This window comes from Cygnus atratus, chromosome 8 (genome assembly GCF_013377495.2).
Source record: "Cygnus atratus isolate AKBS03 ecotype Queensland, Australia chromosome 8, CAtr_DNAZoo_HiC_assembly, whole genome shotgun sequence".
NCBI lineage: Eukaryota > Metazoa > Chordata > Aves > Anseriformes > Anatidae > Cygnus > Cygnus atratus.
In genome coordinates this window covers 11,642,585-11,665,485 of record NC_066369.1, presented here as the reverse complement: position 1 = coordinate 11,665,485, position 22,901 = coordinate 11,642,585, and the positions used below count along the sequence as shown (strand labels likewise).

The 22,901-nt window shown below is 36.2% G+C and overlaps 1 protein-coding gene across 4 annotated transcripts in view; it reads left to right on the top strand.

Moving 5' to 3' along the window:
• The window catches only part of RALGPS2 (Ral GEF with PH domain and SH3 binding motif 2), a 117,454-nt gene extending 98,777 nt beyond the window's left edge, over positions 1–18,677 (top strand). For 3 of the 4 annotated variants that reach the window (XM_035537734.2, XM_035537735.2, XM_035537736.2), the window contains exons 14-20: positions 1,983–2,037; positions 5,567–5,644; positions 7,260–7,365; positions 8,059–8,151; positions 14,594–14,699; positions 15,899–15,990; positions 18,206–18,677. In XM_035537734.2, coding sequence (XP_035393627.1) covers positions 1,983–2,037; positions 5,567–5,644; positions 7,260–7,365; positions 8,059–8,151; positions 14,594–14,699; positions 15,899–15,990; positions 18,206–18,235 — 560 coding nt within the window. In that variant the 3' untranslated portion in view covers positions 18,236–18,677. The remainder of the gene's footprint in view (positions 1–1,982; positions 2,038–5,566; positions 5,645–7,259; positions 7,366–8,058; positions 8,152–14,593; positions 14,700–15,898; positions 15,991–18,205) is intronic. The other variant, XM_035537737.2, reaches the window with a different exon arrangement.
• Positions 18,678–22,901: the final 4,224 nt, after the last annotated feature.

The following is a 22,901-nucleotide window of genomic DNA, read 5'->3' as shown; positions in this document are numbered from 1 at the left end:
TTCCTGGAAGCTTTTTTAAGCTGTTTGCGTTCAGTCAGCTCCTTTACAACCCAGCTACTGAACAAGAGGCAGTGCAGAATGCAGGTACAAATCTAGAGGATTTGGGCTAGTTTGATATTCCGCACAGCGGATACATAATCAGGAAGAGTGAAATGTTCACGAATGTAGTAAAGAAGCAGTCACAGAAGTGTAAGTCAACTGTTCTTTTGTTTAGCAACAGGCTGTCTGCTGCTGTAACCTTTCAGGTGGTTGAATTCTTAAGGGATCAATGATCTGAGCATGTAGGTACTAAAATATTAAAGATACTTCTAAAAAATTTTTAGTCACCTGTTGAGTTTTATACTCCTTTTAGACCTTCGTGCCTGGCTTAGGAGACAGTAACACCGCCAGAACCATCACTTCTATGTCTCTTGGCTTCTTCCACTATAAAAGTACCTTTTACCATAATGTTAGTGTGAACCAGGTTAAGATGTTCCTTTAGGGGCAAAATTAGGGAGGGAAAAACAATCTGGTATCCTACAGAAAGCTGTACTAGGTCATCTTAAGATGGTGTAGAGCTAATGTTTGGAAAACAGGCTCCTAAGTTTAATTTGTTGGTTGATAAAGGCATGTACATTCTCTTAAATTTTACATGGAGAGAACTTCAGCCCATGCTGAGTTTTTCATAGCTCTTAAATGGATTACCCCTGCTGTGTGTGAATTGTTAATAGTTCTATTGTATTTCTGTGTTTACTCACCAGATATCCATACTTAACTTTGTACAGCTTATCTTCGCTCTTCTGGGCACCACTGCCCTGCTGATTTTTCCCTGTGAAATTACAGGGAACTTGTTGCCATTATCAGCCTTTGTTTCCCTGTGTGAACCCTGAAGTAAGGTGCATTGATTCAGATTGTTTTGTTGGGTTTTTTGGTTGCTTGGATGTTTCTTTTAATGTTTGTCTGAAAGCAATTCTAACTATTATTTTTATAAATGGATATTCAGGGGGGAGAGTAAACAAGTTGTCAAATTAGAGTGCCCAAACAACTGACCCTTCAGCAATAAATTCCCCAAACTACCTGAAAGAGTGACAAATATTTTCTCAGTATAGGTAGAAGTAGTTATGAGTACTGTAGAGTTCATTTAATTGTTTTATAATTACCAGCATAGTATGTATACATGCACCTAAAATTGCGCCTGTTAAAACCAAGAATTTGAAAGTTAGGAGTACCTGAAAGAAAGCAGATATATTTGTCAGACACTTCGAAATTTCTGAAAAGCTGATCACAGATTTGTATACATATTTACTGATTTTTTTTTTTTTAAAGACGATTACAGGTAATACTACCTTGTGTCAGTACATAAGTACTAATTTTCAGGCTGGTAGGATTTACTATAACTGTAAAATCAGAATGTTATTGAGCTGCTAAGAGTATAGATGCATCAGATACTTGGATATTGTATTTTTCCTCTCTTTAGTGTTTAAAATAAAATGCTTGCAGTAATATTGAATTACTTCATGAAGTACGGCAGGAAAAAAGACTGAGATCTAAGTAGGAAATAGCTTTAGAAAGTTGTTTCAGGCTTCTCAGATCAGCAAAGCCTTCCAACGTATTGGAGATTCTGCGATGACTTTTCACGATTGTGAAGTTGTGACCATATATGATATCATAAGGAGTTGTTTCAATAAGTTACCTTTCTTTTTAAATGCATATTCTGTTCATGAGACAAAATAGCATTTAGGATCATCTTTGAATTTTAAAAATGTGTTTCCATTTATTAAGGCTCCTTTTTTCAACTTGTTAATCTTCACCCAGTTCCAGCTGATTCTAATTCCTACCTCAAATTAATGTGAAATTCTTGAAGTAAACACTAAAGCATTTTCACTGTAGTATTTTGGTGAAGTATCTGTTACATCTGTTAAATATTCTGAGAAAGAGCCATAATTGAAATAGTTGGGATGTTGATGATGAAATAGTTATCGTTCATTCTTATATTTGTCAAGGTAGCAGTGATGGTTCTGAACTCAGTGAAGAGACGTCCTGGCCAGCATTTGAAAGGTAAGAAAAACTACCTCAAACTGCACTTCTCTATTAAGAAGTTACTGCTCACGATTTCTCACTCAGTCCTGAAAATGATGCTTTATTTTAGTGATCTATAAATCTTCCAATTGAAAGAATTTGAGAGACAGTTTTAAGCCAGAGGATCATTAAACCCCAACTGATTTTTCTGTTTATATATATTTGCATATCCTGTATATGCTATTCATGTAACCTGACAATTTTCACTTTTCTTGAGATTTCATCCATTCTTGTTCCCCTTGTTCTTATCATAGACATTTTGACCTGTTTTTTTCTTCCATTTATTTCCCTTCAGTTCATTGTTACGTGCCTCTCTGTTACGTGGGAAAGTACATTAACAACCCTTGCTAATGTGTTTTGTGGTTCAGAATAAATATCCTGCCCTTATTCAAATACCTGCAAATACTCAGGCTATGTTGCCCACTTCAATCCTTTCTCATAGTGAATTTGAGAACGTGGAAAAAGACTAACACCTATAGTTTATAGTAAAAGGTGGAAGTTTCATCTTCCCACAGCTCAGTAAGATGTGCCATAAAGTGCATAGTTTTGCTTCTACACCTTGATTTCAGGTAATCTATCAGCTTCAGAATTGCCATGGATGACTTCTACCATGCTATGAAGACATGCTTGTTAGAAATTTTTGTTTAAGAACTGTATAGTCAGGAATTGTATCACAAATCTTATTCTACTTGAATTTATTGAAGCAGTTCAAGCTTTGTGTTACTCTTTGGATGAAAACATTGAAAGTATCTCAGTGCCAAAGGTGAACTCTTTGATATCTCATGCTATAAATGTTTGTACACAAGGAAATGCCCTTAAGATTTCTGTACGTAAGAAATAACATTCCATATGAGCACAGAAAGAAAGCTCATTCAGAAAGGAAATCTATAAATCTGGTGCTCTCTGACGTAATGTGCGATATTCCAAAAATTTCCTTTTTGCTTTTCCTTCCCTGTTGCGTTATGGAACTCATCATGTTGAAGGTATCTCACAAAGTCAAAAAGTTGTATGGGAATGCCTTAGACAAGGTGGTGAACTCGGTGCCTTTTATGTCTTAAGTAACAAAATACATTTTAAATTTTAGTAAGCCTCAGGCTTTAGTTCATGTTTCTAGAGAACAGCAACACTCTCCAGGATTATTTCTGTGGAACCCTGAGGTAAAGCAGAGGTCTTTCATCCGTTTTGTAGTGAGAACTGTCTAGCCCAAGCTCTCCCTAATTAAAAGGTTTTCTCCATTCAACCACAAATATCTCAGAAGTTTTTTCCTCCATATTCCACATGACTTCAGTATTTTCTTCTCTTCGGAGAGAGCACTTTGGTAACACCGTTTGAAGTTGCATGCTTTGGAGAACAAGCTCTCTCTGCTTACAGAGAAGGGGATTGGTTTCTTTACAGATGTTCAAAACGTGAAAGTGCTAGTGATATGTAACACTCGTGTCTATTCTTTTGTAAGTTGACAAAGCATGTTTTGGAATTTAATGCAAATGTTAAGATTTAAGGTAACTAGGAAGAGTGTCTCTCTAGCTTTGATTGGTACGGTTTCCATTCTTATACAAGAGTCACTAAGTGAGGAAGAAGCATTACTTGTCTGGAATCAATAGGTACCGGCAAAATTGGGATGTATCCAGTGTTCTTAGTGACTGTTTCCTATGCCATTGAATATTTCCCAGTGGTTTGGGAAAAGGATCTTAGGGTTGGAGAGCTCAAATTGCCATAATATGCTGAACAGAAAGAAATGAGATACACATTTCCCAGGTGACAAAAGAGAGTGTACACAATAACAACTATCCTTCGTTTCCCTGGCCCTCCTATTATTTTTAACTAGGAAATGCAGAAGGATGAGAACTGGAACTACTGGTTGTTGGTTTGGGTGGTTTTTGGTTTGTTTTAAGGGTTAACTTGGTTTGAAACTTGAGAAAGAGGTTTCAGCATTTGGGGTATCTCTCCTTAAGCTAATCAAAATTACTCAAAGGACTTCAATTCCAAGTCCTGACAGTTATCATGTTAAGGCAAGTATATTAAGTGACACTTCAGTCTCATTGGTTATCACCCCAAGTGTCTCTGAATAGATTTACCTGAAATAGATCAAATCCAAGAGTGATAGCCTCCTTGTTATGCAAAAACAAACAAAACAAAAAAAAACAAGTGTAAAGGTAAGAGGAAAACTTATTTTGTTTGCATGCAAAATATAGGTACGCAGAAATACACAACTCATGTTACAGCTTTTCTTTATCTTAGTGACAGTTTTTGTCCAAATTTTGAATGTATTTTAAAAAACAAACTATTTTACAAACATATTAGTTATGTTGCAAAACAAATGATAGCATATTCTAGGATAGATTAGTAGGTGGTAATACATTAGCTGCATGTTGATAATTCTTCTTGCAGCAAAGGAAATAATTTGAGTTGTTTAAAACCCCACAACAACAAAACACACACACACACACACACACACACACACAAAACCACCACCACATCTTTTTTTGGTTTTACTGCTACTGACCTTGATTGTGTCCCTTCTGTAAGATTGTTACTTTCTAGGGTTTTGTTTGCTTGCTGTATGCTATTCTGAATTCGGATTGGAAAATTAGTGTTTTGGGTTTAGGGTTCCTGTTCTTGAAAATACTGCCCTGTCCATATGAAAGCAGCTTTTCAGCTGATTCAAAGCACCTCTGACAGGTGGCAGATTATTAGATTTTATAGTATGCAAGATACTTTGCTTGTAAACTTGTCACTCTTGTTCTTTAACCACCTGCTTTCTGCAGAATTGGAGTCTTTCAGTATAATACAACCAACTAGCGAAACGGATGAAAATAGGAGGTGTGGGACAAAGTGCATGTTTCTATTGACTTAAATGGAATTCAGTCAACTGAGGATCTGGTTCAGAAAAATAATATTCAATAAAGCAAAGAAGTATTCTAAAGGCAGGTCTAGAACACAAGTCCTGGGTAAGGATGACAGTATGGATCAGGTTAAGGGCATATATGTGAAGTTAAAGTTTGTCTGAATTAGGGAGTTGAAATGTTGATTAGTTTGCCTCCATGTTTCTTAAAACAACCGTATTTTACAGTCAATACCAAGATATTTTGGTAGAGCTTTTGATTCCCTTCAACCCAACAGCTTGTGTGTACATACTCATAGAATTTGAAATCTGTTTTTATAGTACATCTAAAGTCAAAAACTAAATACATCAACATTTTATTATTATGCCTTTTTTATATAGTTTTATTTTCTAAGAACTAAATTGAGACTTTTCTCTCAAAACCTACTATTCTTCAGTAGCAATAAAACTTCAGTATTATGAGTTTTGACAAAGTGAACACCTGATCAAATAAAAAAAACACATGGTATCTACCTTTGCATGCATTTTTGTAAATTATCTTCTGTTTTTTATATGGAAGAACTAGCTTTGTGATACACACACAAAAAATATACTATGTTTTAGCAGTCATGCTGTTTGTGTAAATAAGTATATGTAATACGTACAATTTATAATGGAATCCAACAGGAACAGGTTGTACCATTCTCTCGGTCCGGGGACAAGAGTGTCACGAAATGGCTATCGAGGCCACGTGAAGGCCAGCAGGTACAATCCCCACTGCACACAGAGGTGTCCAGCTTTCCCTCTGGTGTTGGTGATTTGGTTTGGTTTAATAATTAAGTGGGTGTTTTCTGATGTTATCTTTAACTTACATGTCCAAATAAAGGTAGAGACCTTTTTCTTCAGACTTAAAGCTTTCCTCTTCTATAACTTAATCTATAACACTCTAAGGGCTTCTGTTCACTCTGGTCTGCAAATCCAAATCCTGAACTATTGGATCTCTATATCAAGGCTTAAAGATGTTTTACCATAGGTAGCTTTTTAACTACGTGCCACCGAGTAGTAGTGTTGGTAGTTCTCCCGCAGACGACAAAGCTGTTTCTTGCGCTGAATGGAGAGCATTCAAAATGTTTTATTTGCTACCAGTTCTTTATCATATTCCCTCCCCACCCCACCCCACCCCACCCCACCCCCCCCCCCCCCCCCCCCAAAAAAAAAAGAGATGGTTAAATTGAGTAATGCATTAAATTTGGCCCCAATTCTATACTATACATAGCAGTCTTTGAAAGCTGATACAGTAATATAACTGATTCTCCTAAGTAATTAAACTAAATGTTGTCTGCAGCTGTGTGGCACTGTAATTGGGAAAGAAATAGCATTTAACTATGTATTTTTTTCATGTTAAGCAACCATTGTCTTACTGAGTTAAACTCATGTTCCCATTAACGTTCAAAACTGTCTCCATATCCTCATCCTCACTAGATGCTGCAATGAAAATGTTTGCTAGATTTCCAATTTACTTGGTTTATAATTTATTGTGCTTTACTTCTATTGTGCTTTGCAATAAGCACAAGTGTAGGATGGATAAAGCAGCAAATCCTGGGTTCAAAACAGGTTTGGGGCACTGTTTGACTTCTTGATTTTTCTAGATAGTGGCTGGGTTCAGCAACTTAGTTGTATGCTCCAACTTACATTTATGGAAATGATTTCTGTTGTATAGAAAAGTTTTTGTAAGCCAGTCAGCTTCATAATTTGAATAAAACCATTTTGTTTTCAGTGCTGTACCTGGCATGTATTTTTGCCCTTTGCTCTTATATCCTACGTGTGGTAGATGATAAGGAGTGTACCAGATGCATTAAACACCTTAAAGCTGTGGTTCGGGTTTCTGCTCTTTATTATTGCTCTTGCCCACTGTTCTTGCTTTCAGAGATTTTTAAAGAGTGTGCATGTTTGAGCTTTTGCTTTGTTTTTGATGTGCTAATGATTCCAGTGTTTCTAATGACAACAGCAAAAAAATTCTCAATCTTTCTTGCAAGAGCTGAAGGAGATGTTTTAATGCACACAGCAACAGTATCAATGTACTCCAAATGTTTGCCAGTTAAAATTAATTGTTCTTGAATTTCAGTTGTTTTAATTTTTTATTTTTTTTAAATCAAGGATTACCTGCTTGGCTAATTTTTCTGATCACTTTTACTTGTGAGTGTAAATTCTACTGCAGCAATTCCTTGTAATGGCCAAACTCTTTTTCCACAACAAAGTCCAATAAATGAAATGGCATTTATAGATTAAAATACAGATGTTTGCAGTAGTTTGAGGTAGTGATTGGATAACTACTTTAAGAAAAATATTTTTTACACAATTTTTCACATGCTCCTTTCAGCTCTCTAGAATCTGAAGATTTGGCTGTTCATTTGTATCCAGGAGCAGTTACTATTCAAGGTGTTCTCAGGAGGAAGACTTTGTTGAAAGAAGGCAAAAAACCAACAGTAAGATTTAAAAAAAAATCATTAATTTTCTCACCTTCTTTCTTGTAAGTACAATAAAACGGCAATAATGCATTTAATTTATGTGTCTGAGATTTCGTTTGCCTTGCTAATTAAGGTTTAGGATCACTGCTAGAGTTTGAGTTCATCTGTTTGGTCATTTTATTTGGTTTATAAGACTATGCCCATGATCTAGGGAGTGGAAGAGAAGTGTAATGCTACATAGAATTTCATACAAGTACTGATAACTTTTTATCTTCCTGAATGGTAGGTGGATCCTTACAACTTATCAATAGGTAATAACCCCTAACATTTGCACTGTAAATGTTTGATATAATTGTAAATAGGTATTCATGACAATGGGGTATACTTTATGACTGTGCATAAAATGAAAAAGAAAAGGGACAAATATTTTAGCTCAATGAAGTTTTTAATAAGGGTTGCAGAAAGTATAGAGTAAAATAATTTTTCTTTCATTAGTGAGGAAAGGCACATTCTTTTTGCTGTCTAGATTTCTTCTAATGCATCGTGGACTTATATGAATAACTAAGAACAGCAGCTTTGGAAATAGGGCTGCTGGTTTTGCTGGGCTGTTAGTGCTGTCATGTCCTTGCAGGATGATGCCTGCTATTTTACATCTGAGTAATATGGAACATTTCATTTATATGTTATACTTTTTCTCCCCTTTCGCTCTAGGTAGCATCTTGGACAAAATACTGGGTAGCACTGTGTGGAACCCAACTCTTTTACTATGCTGCAAAATCTCTGAAGGCTACCGAAAGAAAACACGTATGTAAAACAGGCATATTCCAGTATTGTTCAACGAAATTAGAATGTGATTTCCCGATGTAAATACTGAGAGTATTTCTAGGATTTGCATGATTTCTAGCTCGTACTATCCCATCTTCCAGTCAGACTCAGCTCATACGGATATGCCCTAATGGGACTATCACATGTGTTTAGGTGCTACACCAGGAACATCTGCTTTGCATATGTGATGGATTTCTTTGGATTTGGTGTGTAAGGATGGAAGCTATGTCATTGGGTCTGTCTGCTTTTCAAAGTTAGAAGTCATATCTTCTGATTCTGAGTCTTACAGCAGTTTGCTACTTGAAATCCAAGCAATCACTGTTGTGGAAAGACTGAGAAATCACTACATATGATATTAAAAGTACTGATTTTGTATATGTGGCAAAATTAGACCCTCTTTTTTGTCTAATCTCATTAACTAAAACTGACTACAGAGCACTTTATATGTTACATAAAGACCTAGCATATCATATGATGCTGGCTTTCTTTTCATCCATTGCAACTTAGTTTGAAAGAATCTAGGAATACTTTGCTTATATGGGAAAGTAATAAAAGGAATTTCTGTAGATGTTCCAGGGATGTCATGGTGTGCATAGTTCACTTCTGTTTTCACTGGTTAATTATATTGGAAGAGGATGTGCCAGAGATCCAGTTAAGAAACTGGATAAAATTTAAGATTCTTGAGTCTTTTTCCAAGTTCATTCGCTACTTGGAACCGTTACTTATAGCTGCCTTGGCCAGTGTTTGGGTTTAATTTATGACAACTGTCACTAAAGAACATTTGCTTCGCATAAAGCTTATGTAATTTTAGAAACTGAGATGTGCTCTAGAATCCTAGAAAGGGGACTGTCTTTTTTCTTTCTGGTACAAAATAGTGGTTTTTGATCCTAACATTTTTTATGTTCAGAGGGTAGAGATTTGAAGCATAGCTTTTCTGACTTGTAGACTTCTGAATATTTGAATTCTTGTTCTGTTTGGAAAGTTTGTGTCTAGTGTTGTCTTAATCTACAAAGCAATTGAGTGTTTTCTGCTTTTATTGAAAGCAACTAATTAGGAAACAGTACTCTAATATTCCAAGTAGTTTAATAATAGCTAATTGTTTGTAGAAAGATCTGCATAGTTTCTTTAGTATCATTCCTCTGCCTCACCCCTAATGGCTATAATTGCTTAGGTGAAAGCTAAACTGATCCCGCCTAATTTGTCCTGCCAGTTTTGAATGACAGTACTAGTCTGGCCAAAAGCCTGTTAGCTGAACATCATATCTCCATGGTGTCTTGAGAAAAGTGTTCGTGTATGAATGCGTTTATCTCTGGCATCAGTGAAAAACGTGTGGAAGGACTCCATCCCTTTAAAGCAAAGGTAGTTGGCAAGACCAGACTTGTAAACTGTTATGAGTAGAAGTGTGAATTACTAAAGCAAATGAGAAAGAAAGAAGAGAAAACCTGTGCTGGCATTATGTCACTAACAATTGCTTGTTTTTCTGGAAACACTGAGAAATGGAAAAGAATTTCTTGTAATGTCAGACTTCGTGCTCCTGTTAATGATGTGATGCCTTTTAGGCTTTATGCCAAAATTGCATTTGGTTTTCTTTTAAGAACAGAGTATGCATTTTGTAAGCCTTTCTTGTCTACCATCTGTCAAAGTACAGAATGATGGAAGGCTTTGCCATACTTGCACCTACTCAATCAGAAGGTTTTTCAAGATTGTGTACAAATATTTTAAAACAATCTAAATGACATACAGTTGTAGGGAACTTGGAGAAATTGCACAGCTAGTAATTGTGTTGTTTGAAAAGAAAATATTAAATTTTTGTTATCCATCTGTTTATCCATTTTATTCAGAGTAACAATTTTGATCATGCAGATGAACTTACCCTTTTTTTTTTTTTAGGAAAAGTAAATTAACTAAAAAGGTAACATGCTTAGAAAAAAATGAAGTTTGGTATCTGATCATCTTAAGTCTCTATTGCTTGAAGAGTTTACTTTTGTATTAAATATAGTCATATCCACTTAGAATACTCTTTCAAAAACTTTCTGAACCTACTGAACTGGCTTTTATTAGACTCAAAATCACTGATTTGTTGAGATCATAGAATGGTTTGGGTTGGAAGGGACCTCAGAGATTATCCAATTTCAACCCCCCTGCCATAGACAGGGATGCCACCCACTAGGTCAGGTTGCTCAGGGCCTCATCCAGCCTGGCCTTTAACACCTCCAGGGATGGGGCATCCACAGCAGACAGCCTGTTCGAGTGCCTCACTACCCTTACAGTGAAGAATTTCTTCCTAAACTCACATCAGCATGTGTGCACTATGCAAATACAGTTATATTCCTGAGAGGTTCGCTCTGCAAAATAAAGAGTTTTGAGGCTAGATCTAGGCTGTTTTGCTACTGTCCAGATTAAATGCATAAAAGGGGTAATGCTGTCTACTTTGAAGTGTTTTTTTTCCAACATTGATACATTTTGGATATACCTTGCTAAAATATTCCAGATATCTACTGTTGCCATGTTAAGATCTTTCTTTTGTAACTTCCTTGCCCAAGATCTCTGTGATGTGGAAGGGAATGCTAGAAACAAACAAAAGTCTGCTAAATAAAGGTTCTTGGCTAGAGCTCCCATGCTAACCATATCTTGATTACAGGCATGCTTTTGACTGTTCTGCTCCTATTGCTTCAGGCTGCTGAGACCGAGGACTTGGAATGCACTGACACTGAAAGCTTTTCCAAGCTTGTAGTAGCCAACCTCTTTGAAAAATTACCTCATAAAAATCTGAGTGTAATCCAGCAAGAAGGGCAAGAAATCCCCTCCCTTTTAAACACATGCAGGCCAGTTCTTCTTCTTGTACCTACAAAGACAAAGGAGTATACCAGTGTAGTATTTACTGTAGATGTGAATCTACTCCAAAGAATGCAGTAGATACCTGGAGGTGAAAAATTTTCTTGTGTTGCATCAAAGAAAGTCTAATAGATATAATGATGTTTGTATTTTAAATAAGGAACAGGTTTCAGTTATTACTACAGTAGTAGTTGTCTATAATGAGCATGTTGGAGTCCAGAGATGAGGTACAGAAGAATCTCAGAGGAATGTTTGTAAGATACTTAAGGTTTTATCTAGTTTGCCTAAATGGTACCCACAAACAAGCATCCATGACAAAACTAGTACTTGCATATGTTTAGAAAAGGACAATAGTAAAAATTGTCAACTTATTAAAAAAGCATTCTCCTGGAAAAATGTGAATACATCCATAAGAAAACTGTTGTAGTGACTGGGATGAAAATATCTTGCCAATTTCTGTGACAACACAGTATGCATGAGAGATTTTTCCATGTCTGTAGGTATTTGGAAAAGCAACAGTGACTTTCTGAGCCTTCACTCTCAAGAATGAAGCCTTGTTCATTCCAAGCCTTCCCTTGCATGCAGTATTCAGAATTAGACCCATTTATCGACATTCTAGAAAACTTAGTAGTTGTTGCTCAGACACTTTCACAGAAAAACCATGATAAAGAATACTGCTGTTCTAGGAAATGTGGTCAGCCACTGAGAGAATGATTTGACCATTAGCTGTAAGATCCCAACAGGAGTTTGAATTTTTGATTCAAATATTTAAGTAAAACTGTTTTTGAGCTAGGAACAACAACAAATCTGGTTATGTGAAGCCTTGCACCAGAGCTGTATGGTTTTCTGTGCATATAATAAGAGTTTCGTTCCAGTGACATGCATAGAAAAGCAGAGGGACCAGGAGCATTAAATCACAATGAAGCTTTCATTCCCTTCAAGTTAACAAAGCAGACTAGCTGTTAGCACAGCTCCATGCATCAGTGGAGAATGAACTGCCTTGGGGGACTGTGTAAACATGCAGTACAAATCCAGCAGTGCGAAGGGATGGAAAACTGACATGTGTTTCAAGTGATGATGGATTGATGGTAGCACGAAATGCTTTCCTTGTGTGGGGCTTTTTACTTCCTAGAGAAGCATCGGGATTAACTTATTGTTTTGAAAGTGTGAAATATTCTTGAACTGGTGGTTAAAATGAAACAAGCAAGCCCTAGCAGTTTTAATTGTGTGGTAATTTCACATATTGCAGGCCTATTGTTGAGACGTACAACCAAGATAGGAAAGAGCAAATGTCATTTTTAATGAAACTCTAGAAAAGAATGTAGTTCATTCATGTGGCTTAGATTTCCACCTCTGTAAAGCTGACCCATTAATGTTTTGTAAGACTACTGGAAGTTTGCATTTGTAGATCCCTTTTAAGTGTAAGTTGTCATCTTATTTTTCAAGGTGGTGTCTCGAGTGAGTCTGTAACAAGTCCGGTCCTTGTTTCCTGATCTTTATTCCTTTTTTCAAATAAACTTAACACCTTAACAGCTTTCATTACTGTATGGAATCTTCACAGAAACTTTAGGTTCTGTTTAGAAAGAAATTGTTATCCAGGCCTAAATGTAATGAAACGTTGTCTGATACGGCTTTGTAATTTACTTGTTTCTCTTATGAGGTGTTACCAAATTTGCCATTTTTCTAAAGGCAGTAGAATGACTTAAAACTTTAGTATTTGTGGTTCTACAGGTTTTCTAAGGAGTGGTCTTCTCCCACGGTTTTATCTATAGTGGTATCAATAAAGGCCATCCATTTTGAAGTTTGGTGGGCAGATCTTTCATAAGAACAGTCATCATCACTTCTACTCTTAAGCTATGTGTACAAGCATCCATTCAAAGTTTCCAAGCTTTCATATTTCCACTGATGCTAAAATATTTCATCCGAACATGACCAGTAGGAGCTTGCGATGAAATGTTTCCTGCAAGTGTAACTATAGCAACATGAGGATGACAGTACACAAGGCTGCATTCAGAAATACAGAAAATAGTTGACTCTTAAATTATTTTGAACTAGGTTGAAATGCTTTTCACGTTTCAAGTATTTGACCTAACGTTTGTTCATTTAAAGTTCTAATGTGTTTTAAAGTGTAGGCTGTCTCACAAGTCCGAGACAGGTAAGCTTATTTAGGCATTCAAGGCCGCCTCTTAATTGTCAGTTATTCCAATCTATACCATACATTGCAATGAATTCTATGCCATAGAATTTCAGTGGAATTTTATTTATGAAGTACTTATATTGCCTTATAGAGAGTATTTCAATACTCTTATTTTGTGATACCCTCAAACTAAGTAGCAGGAGTGGTTCCTTTTGCTATGTTCCCTTTTTATTGGATTAGTAATGGTAAAACAGTATTTTTAGATGATACAAAAGACAATTGATGTTTAATGCTGTAAATTTGCTATGAGACATTATTATGAAAAATAAGTGTTCTAGAATTATAAATTGACTTTAATAACTTAAAATATCCTTGGAGATTGTTTTAGCTTTATGGCTTTTAAAAGATAACACATCTGATAGTGACCAGCACATAGCAGAGTTGGACCTTCTGGGCACAGAAATGAGGTAAAGCATTGCAGAGGATAGAATTGCAAGGACTGGTGACGAAGTCTGTGGTGGGCACGTGAATGTGGGAGGAGGAGATATGTCAACTAAACACTTGAGAGAAATTTTATGGGTTAGATCTTGGAGAGAGAATGGGACTGAGCAAGTAACGGGAGGTGGATTGTGAGGGTCCACTAATAGATAAACAAGGAGACCAGGGAGAAGGAAGCTTGTGGCCTAAAAATGGGCAGGTTGGGATTTAATGGGCAGTTTGCCGGGAACTAAGAGGAGAGGCCTGAGAAGTGGAAAATAATGTTGCCCAGGTGAATGGAAAGGAGAGTGGAACCAAGGGGCTGTTAAGAGAGGGAGTAGCATAGGAGAGACTGATATCATGCTTGGAAGGGGAGGTGTAAGTTATATGTCAATGTATGAGTAACACTTCAAACAGGAAAACCCCATCATTTTGAATATAATAATGTCTTGTTTACTGAATATTCACTCTCACTTGATCTATTTCATTCATCAGGACATATTTAATAACACATTGGTGTTACCATGTCCAAAAGACTTGTGTTATATGCAATTACAGATTATTGTAATCATTATTGAATAGTTACAGCACAGATGAGTTCAATTCTTCTCCTTGTTACCAGTGAACGGACTAACTTTTCATTTGATCCATTTTTTTAATGATGGTATATACGTACATGCGGAGTAACATGATAAGGAATGCTATGGTATTCATACAATGCAGCTTAGATGTTTGACATGCAATTTGATGGATTGTGATATTCTTTTAATTTGTACTTATTAATTGTGGTAAGTTCTGTTTTCATTAATTCCATATAAAATTCATAAGTTTACTTACGTGATGTGCTTCCTCTGAAGTTATTCTCTGTCTTTGACAGTGACACTGAGAACGTCTCTTTTGAATACTTGTTCTACTTAGTCTGTCTGAGGCTTCTTGCTTCATGCTAGTTTACATCTCTGCTTGTATTTTCAGTTCAAATCCACACCAAGTAAGAACGTGTCAGTGGTGGGCTGGATGGTGATGATGGCAGATGACCCTGAACATCCAGATCTCTTCTTATTAACTGATTCTGAGAAAGGTAAGTAACACTTGTACCAAGAGCACAGTGATACCCGGAATAAACACTTAATTGTGTAGCAATACCTCAGCAAAATTAAATGACATGGGAAAAAATCCTACTTTTTTCTTAATCAGCTGCTCTTAGAGGGATCATACCGTTAGTACGCTGTGGGAACAATTCTCTATAGAGAATCCTTAAGGAGTCTTCCTTCATGAAGTTCTAAGTACTGTCCAGACTAACAGCTCTGCTTGTGTTTTTCTTGCAAGTATTCATTTGCATTCTTTTAAACTATATTTAGACCATTCAGAGGCGTCTTCATGTACACAAAAATGTAAGTAGCAATAAAAAGTTTGCTATTCAGCTAGGACCAAGTGCTTGACCTCTACCTTTCAAATAAAAAACAAACCACAAAACAAAACAGCTATTGAAATGCAGTGCTATTGCCAGGAAAAGCATTAAGATTTGACTATATTGCACTGAGAAGCCAGAGGAAAAAATAAAGAACAAAAAAATAATTTCCTTTATTCTAGCATAGTGCCCTGGTTTTAGTTTAAACTGAAGAAATTGTTACTTTTCCGTAGCACAAAGAGCATCACTAGCAGTTCTGATAAAGGAGCTTGACATTATTCATTTTATTTATGTCCATGCTTAGTACATCTTATTTTTGAGTGTCTATTCTAGTTTAAGCTTGTCAGCTTAAATTTAGCAACAGCAACTTGAAACATTTTTGTAATACATTTCTGAATCCAAGTAAGCACTGCCTAACATGAGATACTGAAAATAGCAGTCTGACATATGTCAAAATATTTAGGAATAATTTTCAAATATTTCCAAATGCTTTAGAGTGCATTTCAGTGCCATCTTGCACTTCATAAAAATACCATGATATACCAAATTTAAATAATGGCATTGAACAAAAATTGTGTTTTTGTTGTATGGTTTTGAGAAATGTTTTGTTTTTTTCTAGTTGACACTGGTGTTAGTTGAAATCTAGAATGTCCAAAAGGAAGACAGATGAGCTGTGACTTCTTGCATTATGTCAAACAATTGTTTAAGCTCCTCCATGTATGCCAGTCAAAGTGTGAAGTTTTAAGAACTTTTTGCTATAACATGTTTTTGTAGTGTTATAATTTAGAGTTATTTGACTATAGATAAGATTTAAATACAGTATTGGCTGTGTTTCTTTATCCATTTTTTCCCATACATTTTTCACTTAGGAAATTCCTACAAATTTCAAGCTGGAAATAGAATGAATGCAATGCTCTGGTTTAAACACCTGAGTGCTGCCTGCCAAAGCAACAGACAACAGGTGAGAGCAAGATGTTGAAATAAAATTACGAGCTATTAAGAGCTCACAACTGATAGAGCTTCAAGATGACTAAGCTGTAATTGATGGCTCTGTATGAAGAGTGGTCTACTCTGATCAGCCTGGACATTGATTTCACCTGTTTATTTACTTGCCTTAACTTTCTTGTTTGTCTCTTTGTAAACACATCCTCAGTGCTTCTTTGGTAATGAAGAAAAATTGGGGGTTATCTTGAGGCTAATTCAAAGCAATTTCAAAATTTCAGAAATGGAAGGAATATGCTAAAAGCTCTGTCCCAGAGCTGCCTATTTAAAAATGACTATTTTATAGTTATATAGTAAAACCATAAGCCATAGTATTCAATAACAATTTCTGGTACCTCTCTATGGTGCCATTTTTTGAGGTCTTGGGCATGCAAGTTTTCTGTTTTTTGTATGTGTTTCCAAAATATATAAAAATATTATAGTTCTGAGTATATTTGAAAGACTTCAAAAGCAAAACCAGAATTTTCCCTGATTCAAAAAGGAAGAAAAGACTATTCCAACCCCTGCTAAATTCTGTTCCCATAGAAATTGTTACTGACTTTTTCATGAGCAAAATTGCATCTTTAAGTTAACGCTTTCTCTTTGTTAAATTCCCTTTTCCTTTGCACATGTTTGAGTTCCTGAAGCAAAAATGTTAATGAATTTGTTGCCTGGTTCTACATGGCTATGCTTAAGAATAGGGGGAAAGTTAAGGACTTTTTCAGATCCTTCTGTGCATTCTTGTTCAGTTCTGCTTCTTACAGAAATCTCAGGAGTAAGGAGGGCCGCAGAAATGTATCTGAGACAGTGCAAAGGAGAGGAAATTGTGTTCCCAGCTGGAAAGAGTGCAAATCGTAGCAAATAATGGCAAGGAGTTTGCAAGAAGGTGGTGACTGCCAGGCAGGCCCAAAAACTGCACTCTGATGACAGCTTTTATTCAGTAAGGCTTAACAGTGCTACACAACGCAAACCTGTCTAAAGCATTCAGCTCCTAGCTTATGCAAAAGCAGCAAGCTTAAGGGTCTTGGCTCAGTTTCCTGGGGAAAGGATGGCAGCAGGGTGAAGATAAATGCAGGAGATTTTAAAAGACAGGTGGGGGATGAGTTATGGAAGAAGACCCCCACTAAAAGGCCAAAAGCCCTGCTTACCATTGTTTGTTGCATACCTTCTGTTTTCTGGCATATTTGAGTGTAGTTATACTGCAAGCGTTCTTGCAGTGTTAGAAGCAGCAGCACTTCATGCAAACGTTAGGTAATAAAGGTTGGTTTAGATACAAAATGTGTTTTAAATAAAATAAAGATCCTTTAAAGTCTTTCTCCTGATTGTGATTTGACTCCTGACCAGTGCTTTCCCTAGAGAGGCACCTCATGAAACTGTTAAAAACAGATGTTTGCTTATTAAGGGCATGACTGCAAAACATTGCACGTTTAGATGTGCTTTCAACAGAGTAAGCACCTATCCAGCTGAATAAGTTTGGGAACTATTTTAATATATATAATCTTTAATTTTAATGGTGGAACTTTAACCCGGTTGGTCATTCTTGCTTCTGTGGATAAACAGTAAATGCAAGGCAAGAAATAATTTGCTTCAAATCTGACCAAACTATGTATTTATTGGCAGTCATATGGAATTTAGTGGTTCTCTAGTACCCTGAGTAAATAGGAGTTGTTGCTGTCAGGCAAGTTCCTGATAAGGAGAAAATGGGGATATAAATTATATAATGCAGACTAGCTTTAATATTCATGAAAGGGAGTGATGTTTCCATCACACATTCAGATTTCCTATGGGAAAAGCCTAGGAAAGTGTTTATGCCTTGTTTTTGTAAATTAGTCCTAAAAATACTGGAGGGCCTACATCAGTCACTGACCTGTGCCAAGAATTCTCTATCTCATGGGACTCAAGTGAGAAGGTTCTTGCACAGTTCAGTGCTGAGATTTATCATGTTAAAGTTGCTTTGTCGACAACTTGAATCTTAAATTTCATCAAAATTAAGAAGATCTAAGGCATGTAGTAAAATCATAAACCATACTTTGATACCTGGGTTTTCTACAGCTGTAAGTATACTTGTACTGCTTAATGACAGTTGCATCTCCCCTCTTTTTTTGAGACAGACGGAGCATTATTATAATGTGCATTTAAACAGGTGGAATAGTGTCTGAAACAGTGGCATCAGTTATTTGTATTTTTGTTTTCAGGTTCCTGCCAACTTGATGACCTTTGAATAGCAGGCTAATACAAAAACAAACAAACAGAGAACAATTTAAACCATCTCATAATTGAGAATGAGGTCCTGATGGAAAATGTGCCAGCTGCAGTCTGTGCCAGAACAGAGCTTGTCAAGTTGATCTGAACTCTGGAGCCCTGAACAAAACTACTAATGGCTGGGGAGTAGAGTCCCCCAAATGAAAAATGGAGTTGCAACACGAATTGCCATGGACCATGCTTTGTTAAATTCTCTGAACTGACTTGTGGAAACCACTGCCTTAAAGAGTGAAAGGAAAAACAACAATGAAAACACCAAATAGTGTGTGTGAAACTTCTGGCGGTGCTGTGCTTGAGTTAAATAGATTGTAGCTTGTTTGAGTTTCTTTTAACTTTATACTAATTTTGAAAATAACTCACCTTTTTAGGTATTCTTAAGAAAGCAAGTAAACTGGTATTTAACGAGTTGTATCAAAAGCTATGTATGAACTGGGTAAAAGAGGTACTGCACACTGTAGAGATGTTGTTTAGACCATACCAGGAGTTCTCAATGGGAGCTTGTCCCAGGCACACTGAGCCTGGAGCAATGTCATTTCTCTCAGACCTACATGTACAAGAAATTTAACAAGTGCAAGTTTAAAACAGCAGTAAGATTGCAAACCTTAGTACTGTATGGGAGCCGTACTCCCTGCGAGTGGCACAAAGGCTGAGCACTTACACACCAAAAATGCTTTTGGTACGTTGATACCTAGTTCCTGGTTAGATCTTAATTCACGTGTTTCTGGTGGTTGGCAGGTGTACGCATGTGTGTGAGAGAGAGACAAAACTGGAAGCACTGTTGGGTCAGAGCCAAGTGCTTTCTTCCCATTTGTTTCTACACCTGTTGCTCACCTACATATGAAGGTTGAATGACAAAAAAAAATCCACCACCTTGGTATAATTCATGATGACATTTGACTTCTCTGGGTATCTGTTAAATTATCAGCTAGGGACCACTGTCAGTGTATGGTGTTTCATAATATCATTTAAGATCTATATTTTAAAATGATAGAGGCACAATTTCAAGCTTTCATGTTCTCATTTGGCAATAATTCATTTTATTATCTGTCTTTGGTCAAAGCATATGACATTGTGTGGTATGGATAACATGGCCTAAAGTCAACCGTACATACAGAAGCTTTTTTGATCTTCAAGCAAATAATTTATTAAAGTTGGGATAACATAAAGAGAAAAAAGGTGTGGGACTATCAGAATTCCATCCTTGACAGGAACAATTCTTGGTTACTGAAATTCCTCACAGGAAAAAAAAAAAGCTTGTAAAAAGGGAACCATATTTTAATGTGTTTTATTCATAAAACTTTGATTCTTGCTTTGGTTGGGTTTCCTTGACATCACCTAGATAGTGTCTTCTGGATGATGAGTGTTTATTTAATCTTCAAAAATATGACCTTCGTAAGGCAAGGAAACGTTGTCCAAAATATTCCTCTGATATCAGAACTTTGAAGTTTGTGGAAAAGTAGGAAATGTTTCATTGACTTTGTGGTTTAGTGGCCATAAATAAGCTTGCAGATTCCACCATGAATACTCCTTTCCAAAAAGAAACAAACTACCTACCAGTTTGTGGCAGAGTTCTCTGACTGTTTAATAAAGGTTTCTACTAGTAGTGATTATTTTGAAAATGTACATTTCTCTTGCATAAGAGTAGAAGCCTATAAATTCACTTTTTAATTTTTTTTTCCAGAGTTAAATTAATCTCTTACGTGATGTGATTAATTTCTGATTTCCGGCGGAGAAAAAACAGAGAAGAATAAACCAGCCTCACACTTAAAGCAAATAAAAAAAAGACACACACTTGGTGATGTGGAGTGAAATGGTAATAGGCTGGGTTATGTTTCTAAAATTGTTCCTGTGAATTGGCTCTTGGTAGAAGGAAAACAGTAGGAAGATGCCTCTGTCAGAGTTACACCACAAGCAGTGTGGGAATTTGTGTCTCTCTGCAAGTTGTTGGTTTTTTTTTTTTTTTTTCTTTGGGGAATAAATAGTCTGTTCTGATCCTGAAGTCATGGATTTTGGAAAGGAGTCGCTTGTGCTGAATCCCTCTTCAACTCACACATCGCCCCAGTTAACCCACGTTGGGTGTATAGTGAAAACAACATCTTTGTAGCCAGCAGTGTTACTGTAGTAGACTTTGCACAACTTCAGTTTTGTTTTTTTCGTTTTAAAAATTATTTAATGTGTTTCTTTTCAACAAGTAAGTGTTTTTTAGCAATGTGTGTACTTTTTTAAGCATTGTGGATAATAGCCTGTGGATTTTGAATTTTTACATAAGCTATTATAGATTCATTGCAGCATAACTGTATCTGTTTTTCTGTCAGTGAAAGGAAATGTGCAACTGGGAGCCACAGCCTGACATCACACAGCTTTACTAAAGACAGAGCCAGGTCAGGAGGTGTCATTTATTATTGTTTTTTTTTGTGTTTTTCCAGCTGTTTTGAGTTAGGGCTTTATGGTAGGAGGATGGTGGGGAAAACAGTTCACAAATCCTCATTTACTGAAATGTTGCTGTTACCAACTTTAATTTTTCTTAGACCTCCTCCTCCTCTTTGGTTTTCTACCCTCAGATAAGCTGTTTTCTGTGGGAGAGATTGAATATTGTGGGAGGAGTTTCTTAAAATGCGTAGCCAGAGTTACTGGAGTGATTAATGACAGAAAACAGTATTGGTACTTATTGCAATGAATAGTTCAGTAGTTTCTTATGGTTTATCTCATATTTGGTCAACCAGCCTTACAGGGCAACACAGAACGAATGAAATATGACCAATTTTGTGATAGATCTTGCTCAGGAAGAGGCGGTGGTGGTTTGGAGGGTGGTTTGAAGTTCTCTTAGCTAAGCTTTGGAAAGACTTGGATGAGTCAAATGCCCTGTAAAGAACATAGTAGTGGTTTTTGTTTTGTTTTATTAAAAAAAAAAAGTTTAAAAACAAGTTTAAACCAGTGCTTAAAAAACAGGGATAGCAACGAGCTCACATTATTCAGGTAAGACTGTTATCCAGGCTGTTTCAGTTAGTTTACAGTTTCTCTTCATGTTTTTTAGTAATGCTCTCATTCTTTACCTTCTTAATAACTAATGAAATTCTTCAGCTAATATTTGTCAATTTATTTCACAATATTTTTGATTTTGAAGCTAAAGATGCCCCTTACAGTACCCCGCTTGCAAACATATGAATGAAAAGTATTCAGAGTAGATCCTCATAGCAAGGTTTCCCATGGAAACGTTAGTCACCTGCTGACTGCTAACCACTTTGTCAGCTAAACTAACAGTCTTGGGAACGACTGAACAGTTTGTGAAATCAGTGCAATGCGTTAGAGATACATGATTGCCCTTGGTGCTGGTTTTTGAATACTTACTGCTAACTCTTATCTTTCCAACTTAATCCATAAATTTTTGCACAGTTTTTCAAACTTCTCTTCCAGTGTTCTTAGAAAGCAAATAAGATTCAATTTTGAAAACTTCTAATAATTGGAGTAAATATAGCTCATCCCAGACATGTATTTCATTTTGCAGACATTTCATGCCACAGGGATATTGCTCAGGCTGCTGTGATTCATTAAGTATTTAGATGCAAGCTGTATGTGTTGAAACTACGAGTACTGAATGAATGCATGTAAATCCCTAATGAATGAGCTTTAGCACCCAGCTTTGGAATTGTGTTAGCTTTTTAAATTACTGTAAAAATCATATCCTACTTAAGGAAGATCTGTTAAGGAAATGATAGCAGTGGATTGCACATTAAGCAGCCCACTAGTTATGCAGTTGTTTTAGCCTGTTGCTTGAGGAATTGGTATCTTTTGGGGAATCAGCTCATTAACTTTCCCCCTAAGAACTCAACTGCAGAAGAGTACTTGAGCTTTTACCAAGAAAAGCATTTATACAAGTGTTCATATTTGAAAACATATTGGCAGTAAAGAAAAAAAGCATAAAAGAACACAGCAGGATTTTATTAGCCATCTTTTCCTCACTAGAAGTAAATTCATCTAACCTAATTTTTCCTGCAACATCAGCCTCTTCTATTTGCATTTATATATTTTCACCAATACAGTCCTCTTCTATTAGTATAAAACATAACAAATGTTGAAAGGAAATGCTTTCCCTTCCAGCAGAAGTAATTGCATTTTTTTTGTGCTGCTAAGACGCTCTAGGAGGTTAGATCCTTTTGATAAATGGCAAATTGATCTCGTGGTTTTGGTTTAACTTTAGGAAATCTTGTGCAAATCAAGATAAATCATGGGATGTCATTTCTTCTGGCTATGTCAGTGACATTTTTCTTAATTCTTTGCCCTTTTGATTTTTTTATGCTAACTCACCAGTTGTTTCCATGGCTGGCTGTAGCGTGTTGCCTGTTACAAGATCAGGACACCAGGGCTCGTATAAATCACATCAGTCAATCGCTTATTCTCCCAACAACATGAAGTTTTAAAAGCTTTGTTATTATTTATGTATTGCCCTTTTCCTTCCATTTTTTTCCTTTAAAAATGGTTTGTGGATAAGATGATTTGGCTTGGGAAAGTTCTAATTAAAAGAATCTGTGAGTAGATATTGAATTTGTTTGTAGCTTATCCTCTTTTTAAAGCCATCGTTCTAATTTGTTATGTATTGAGAGAGAGTGTTTTGGATTTAAGGAGGACGTT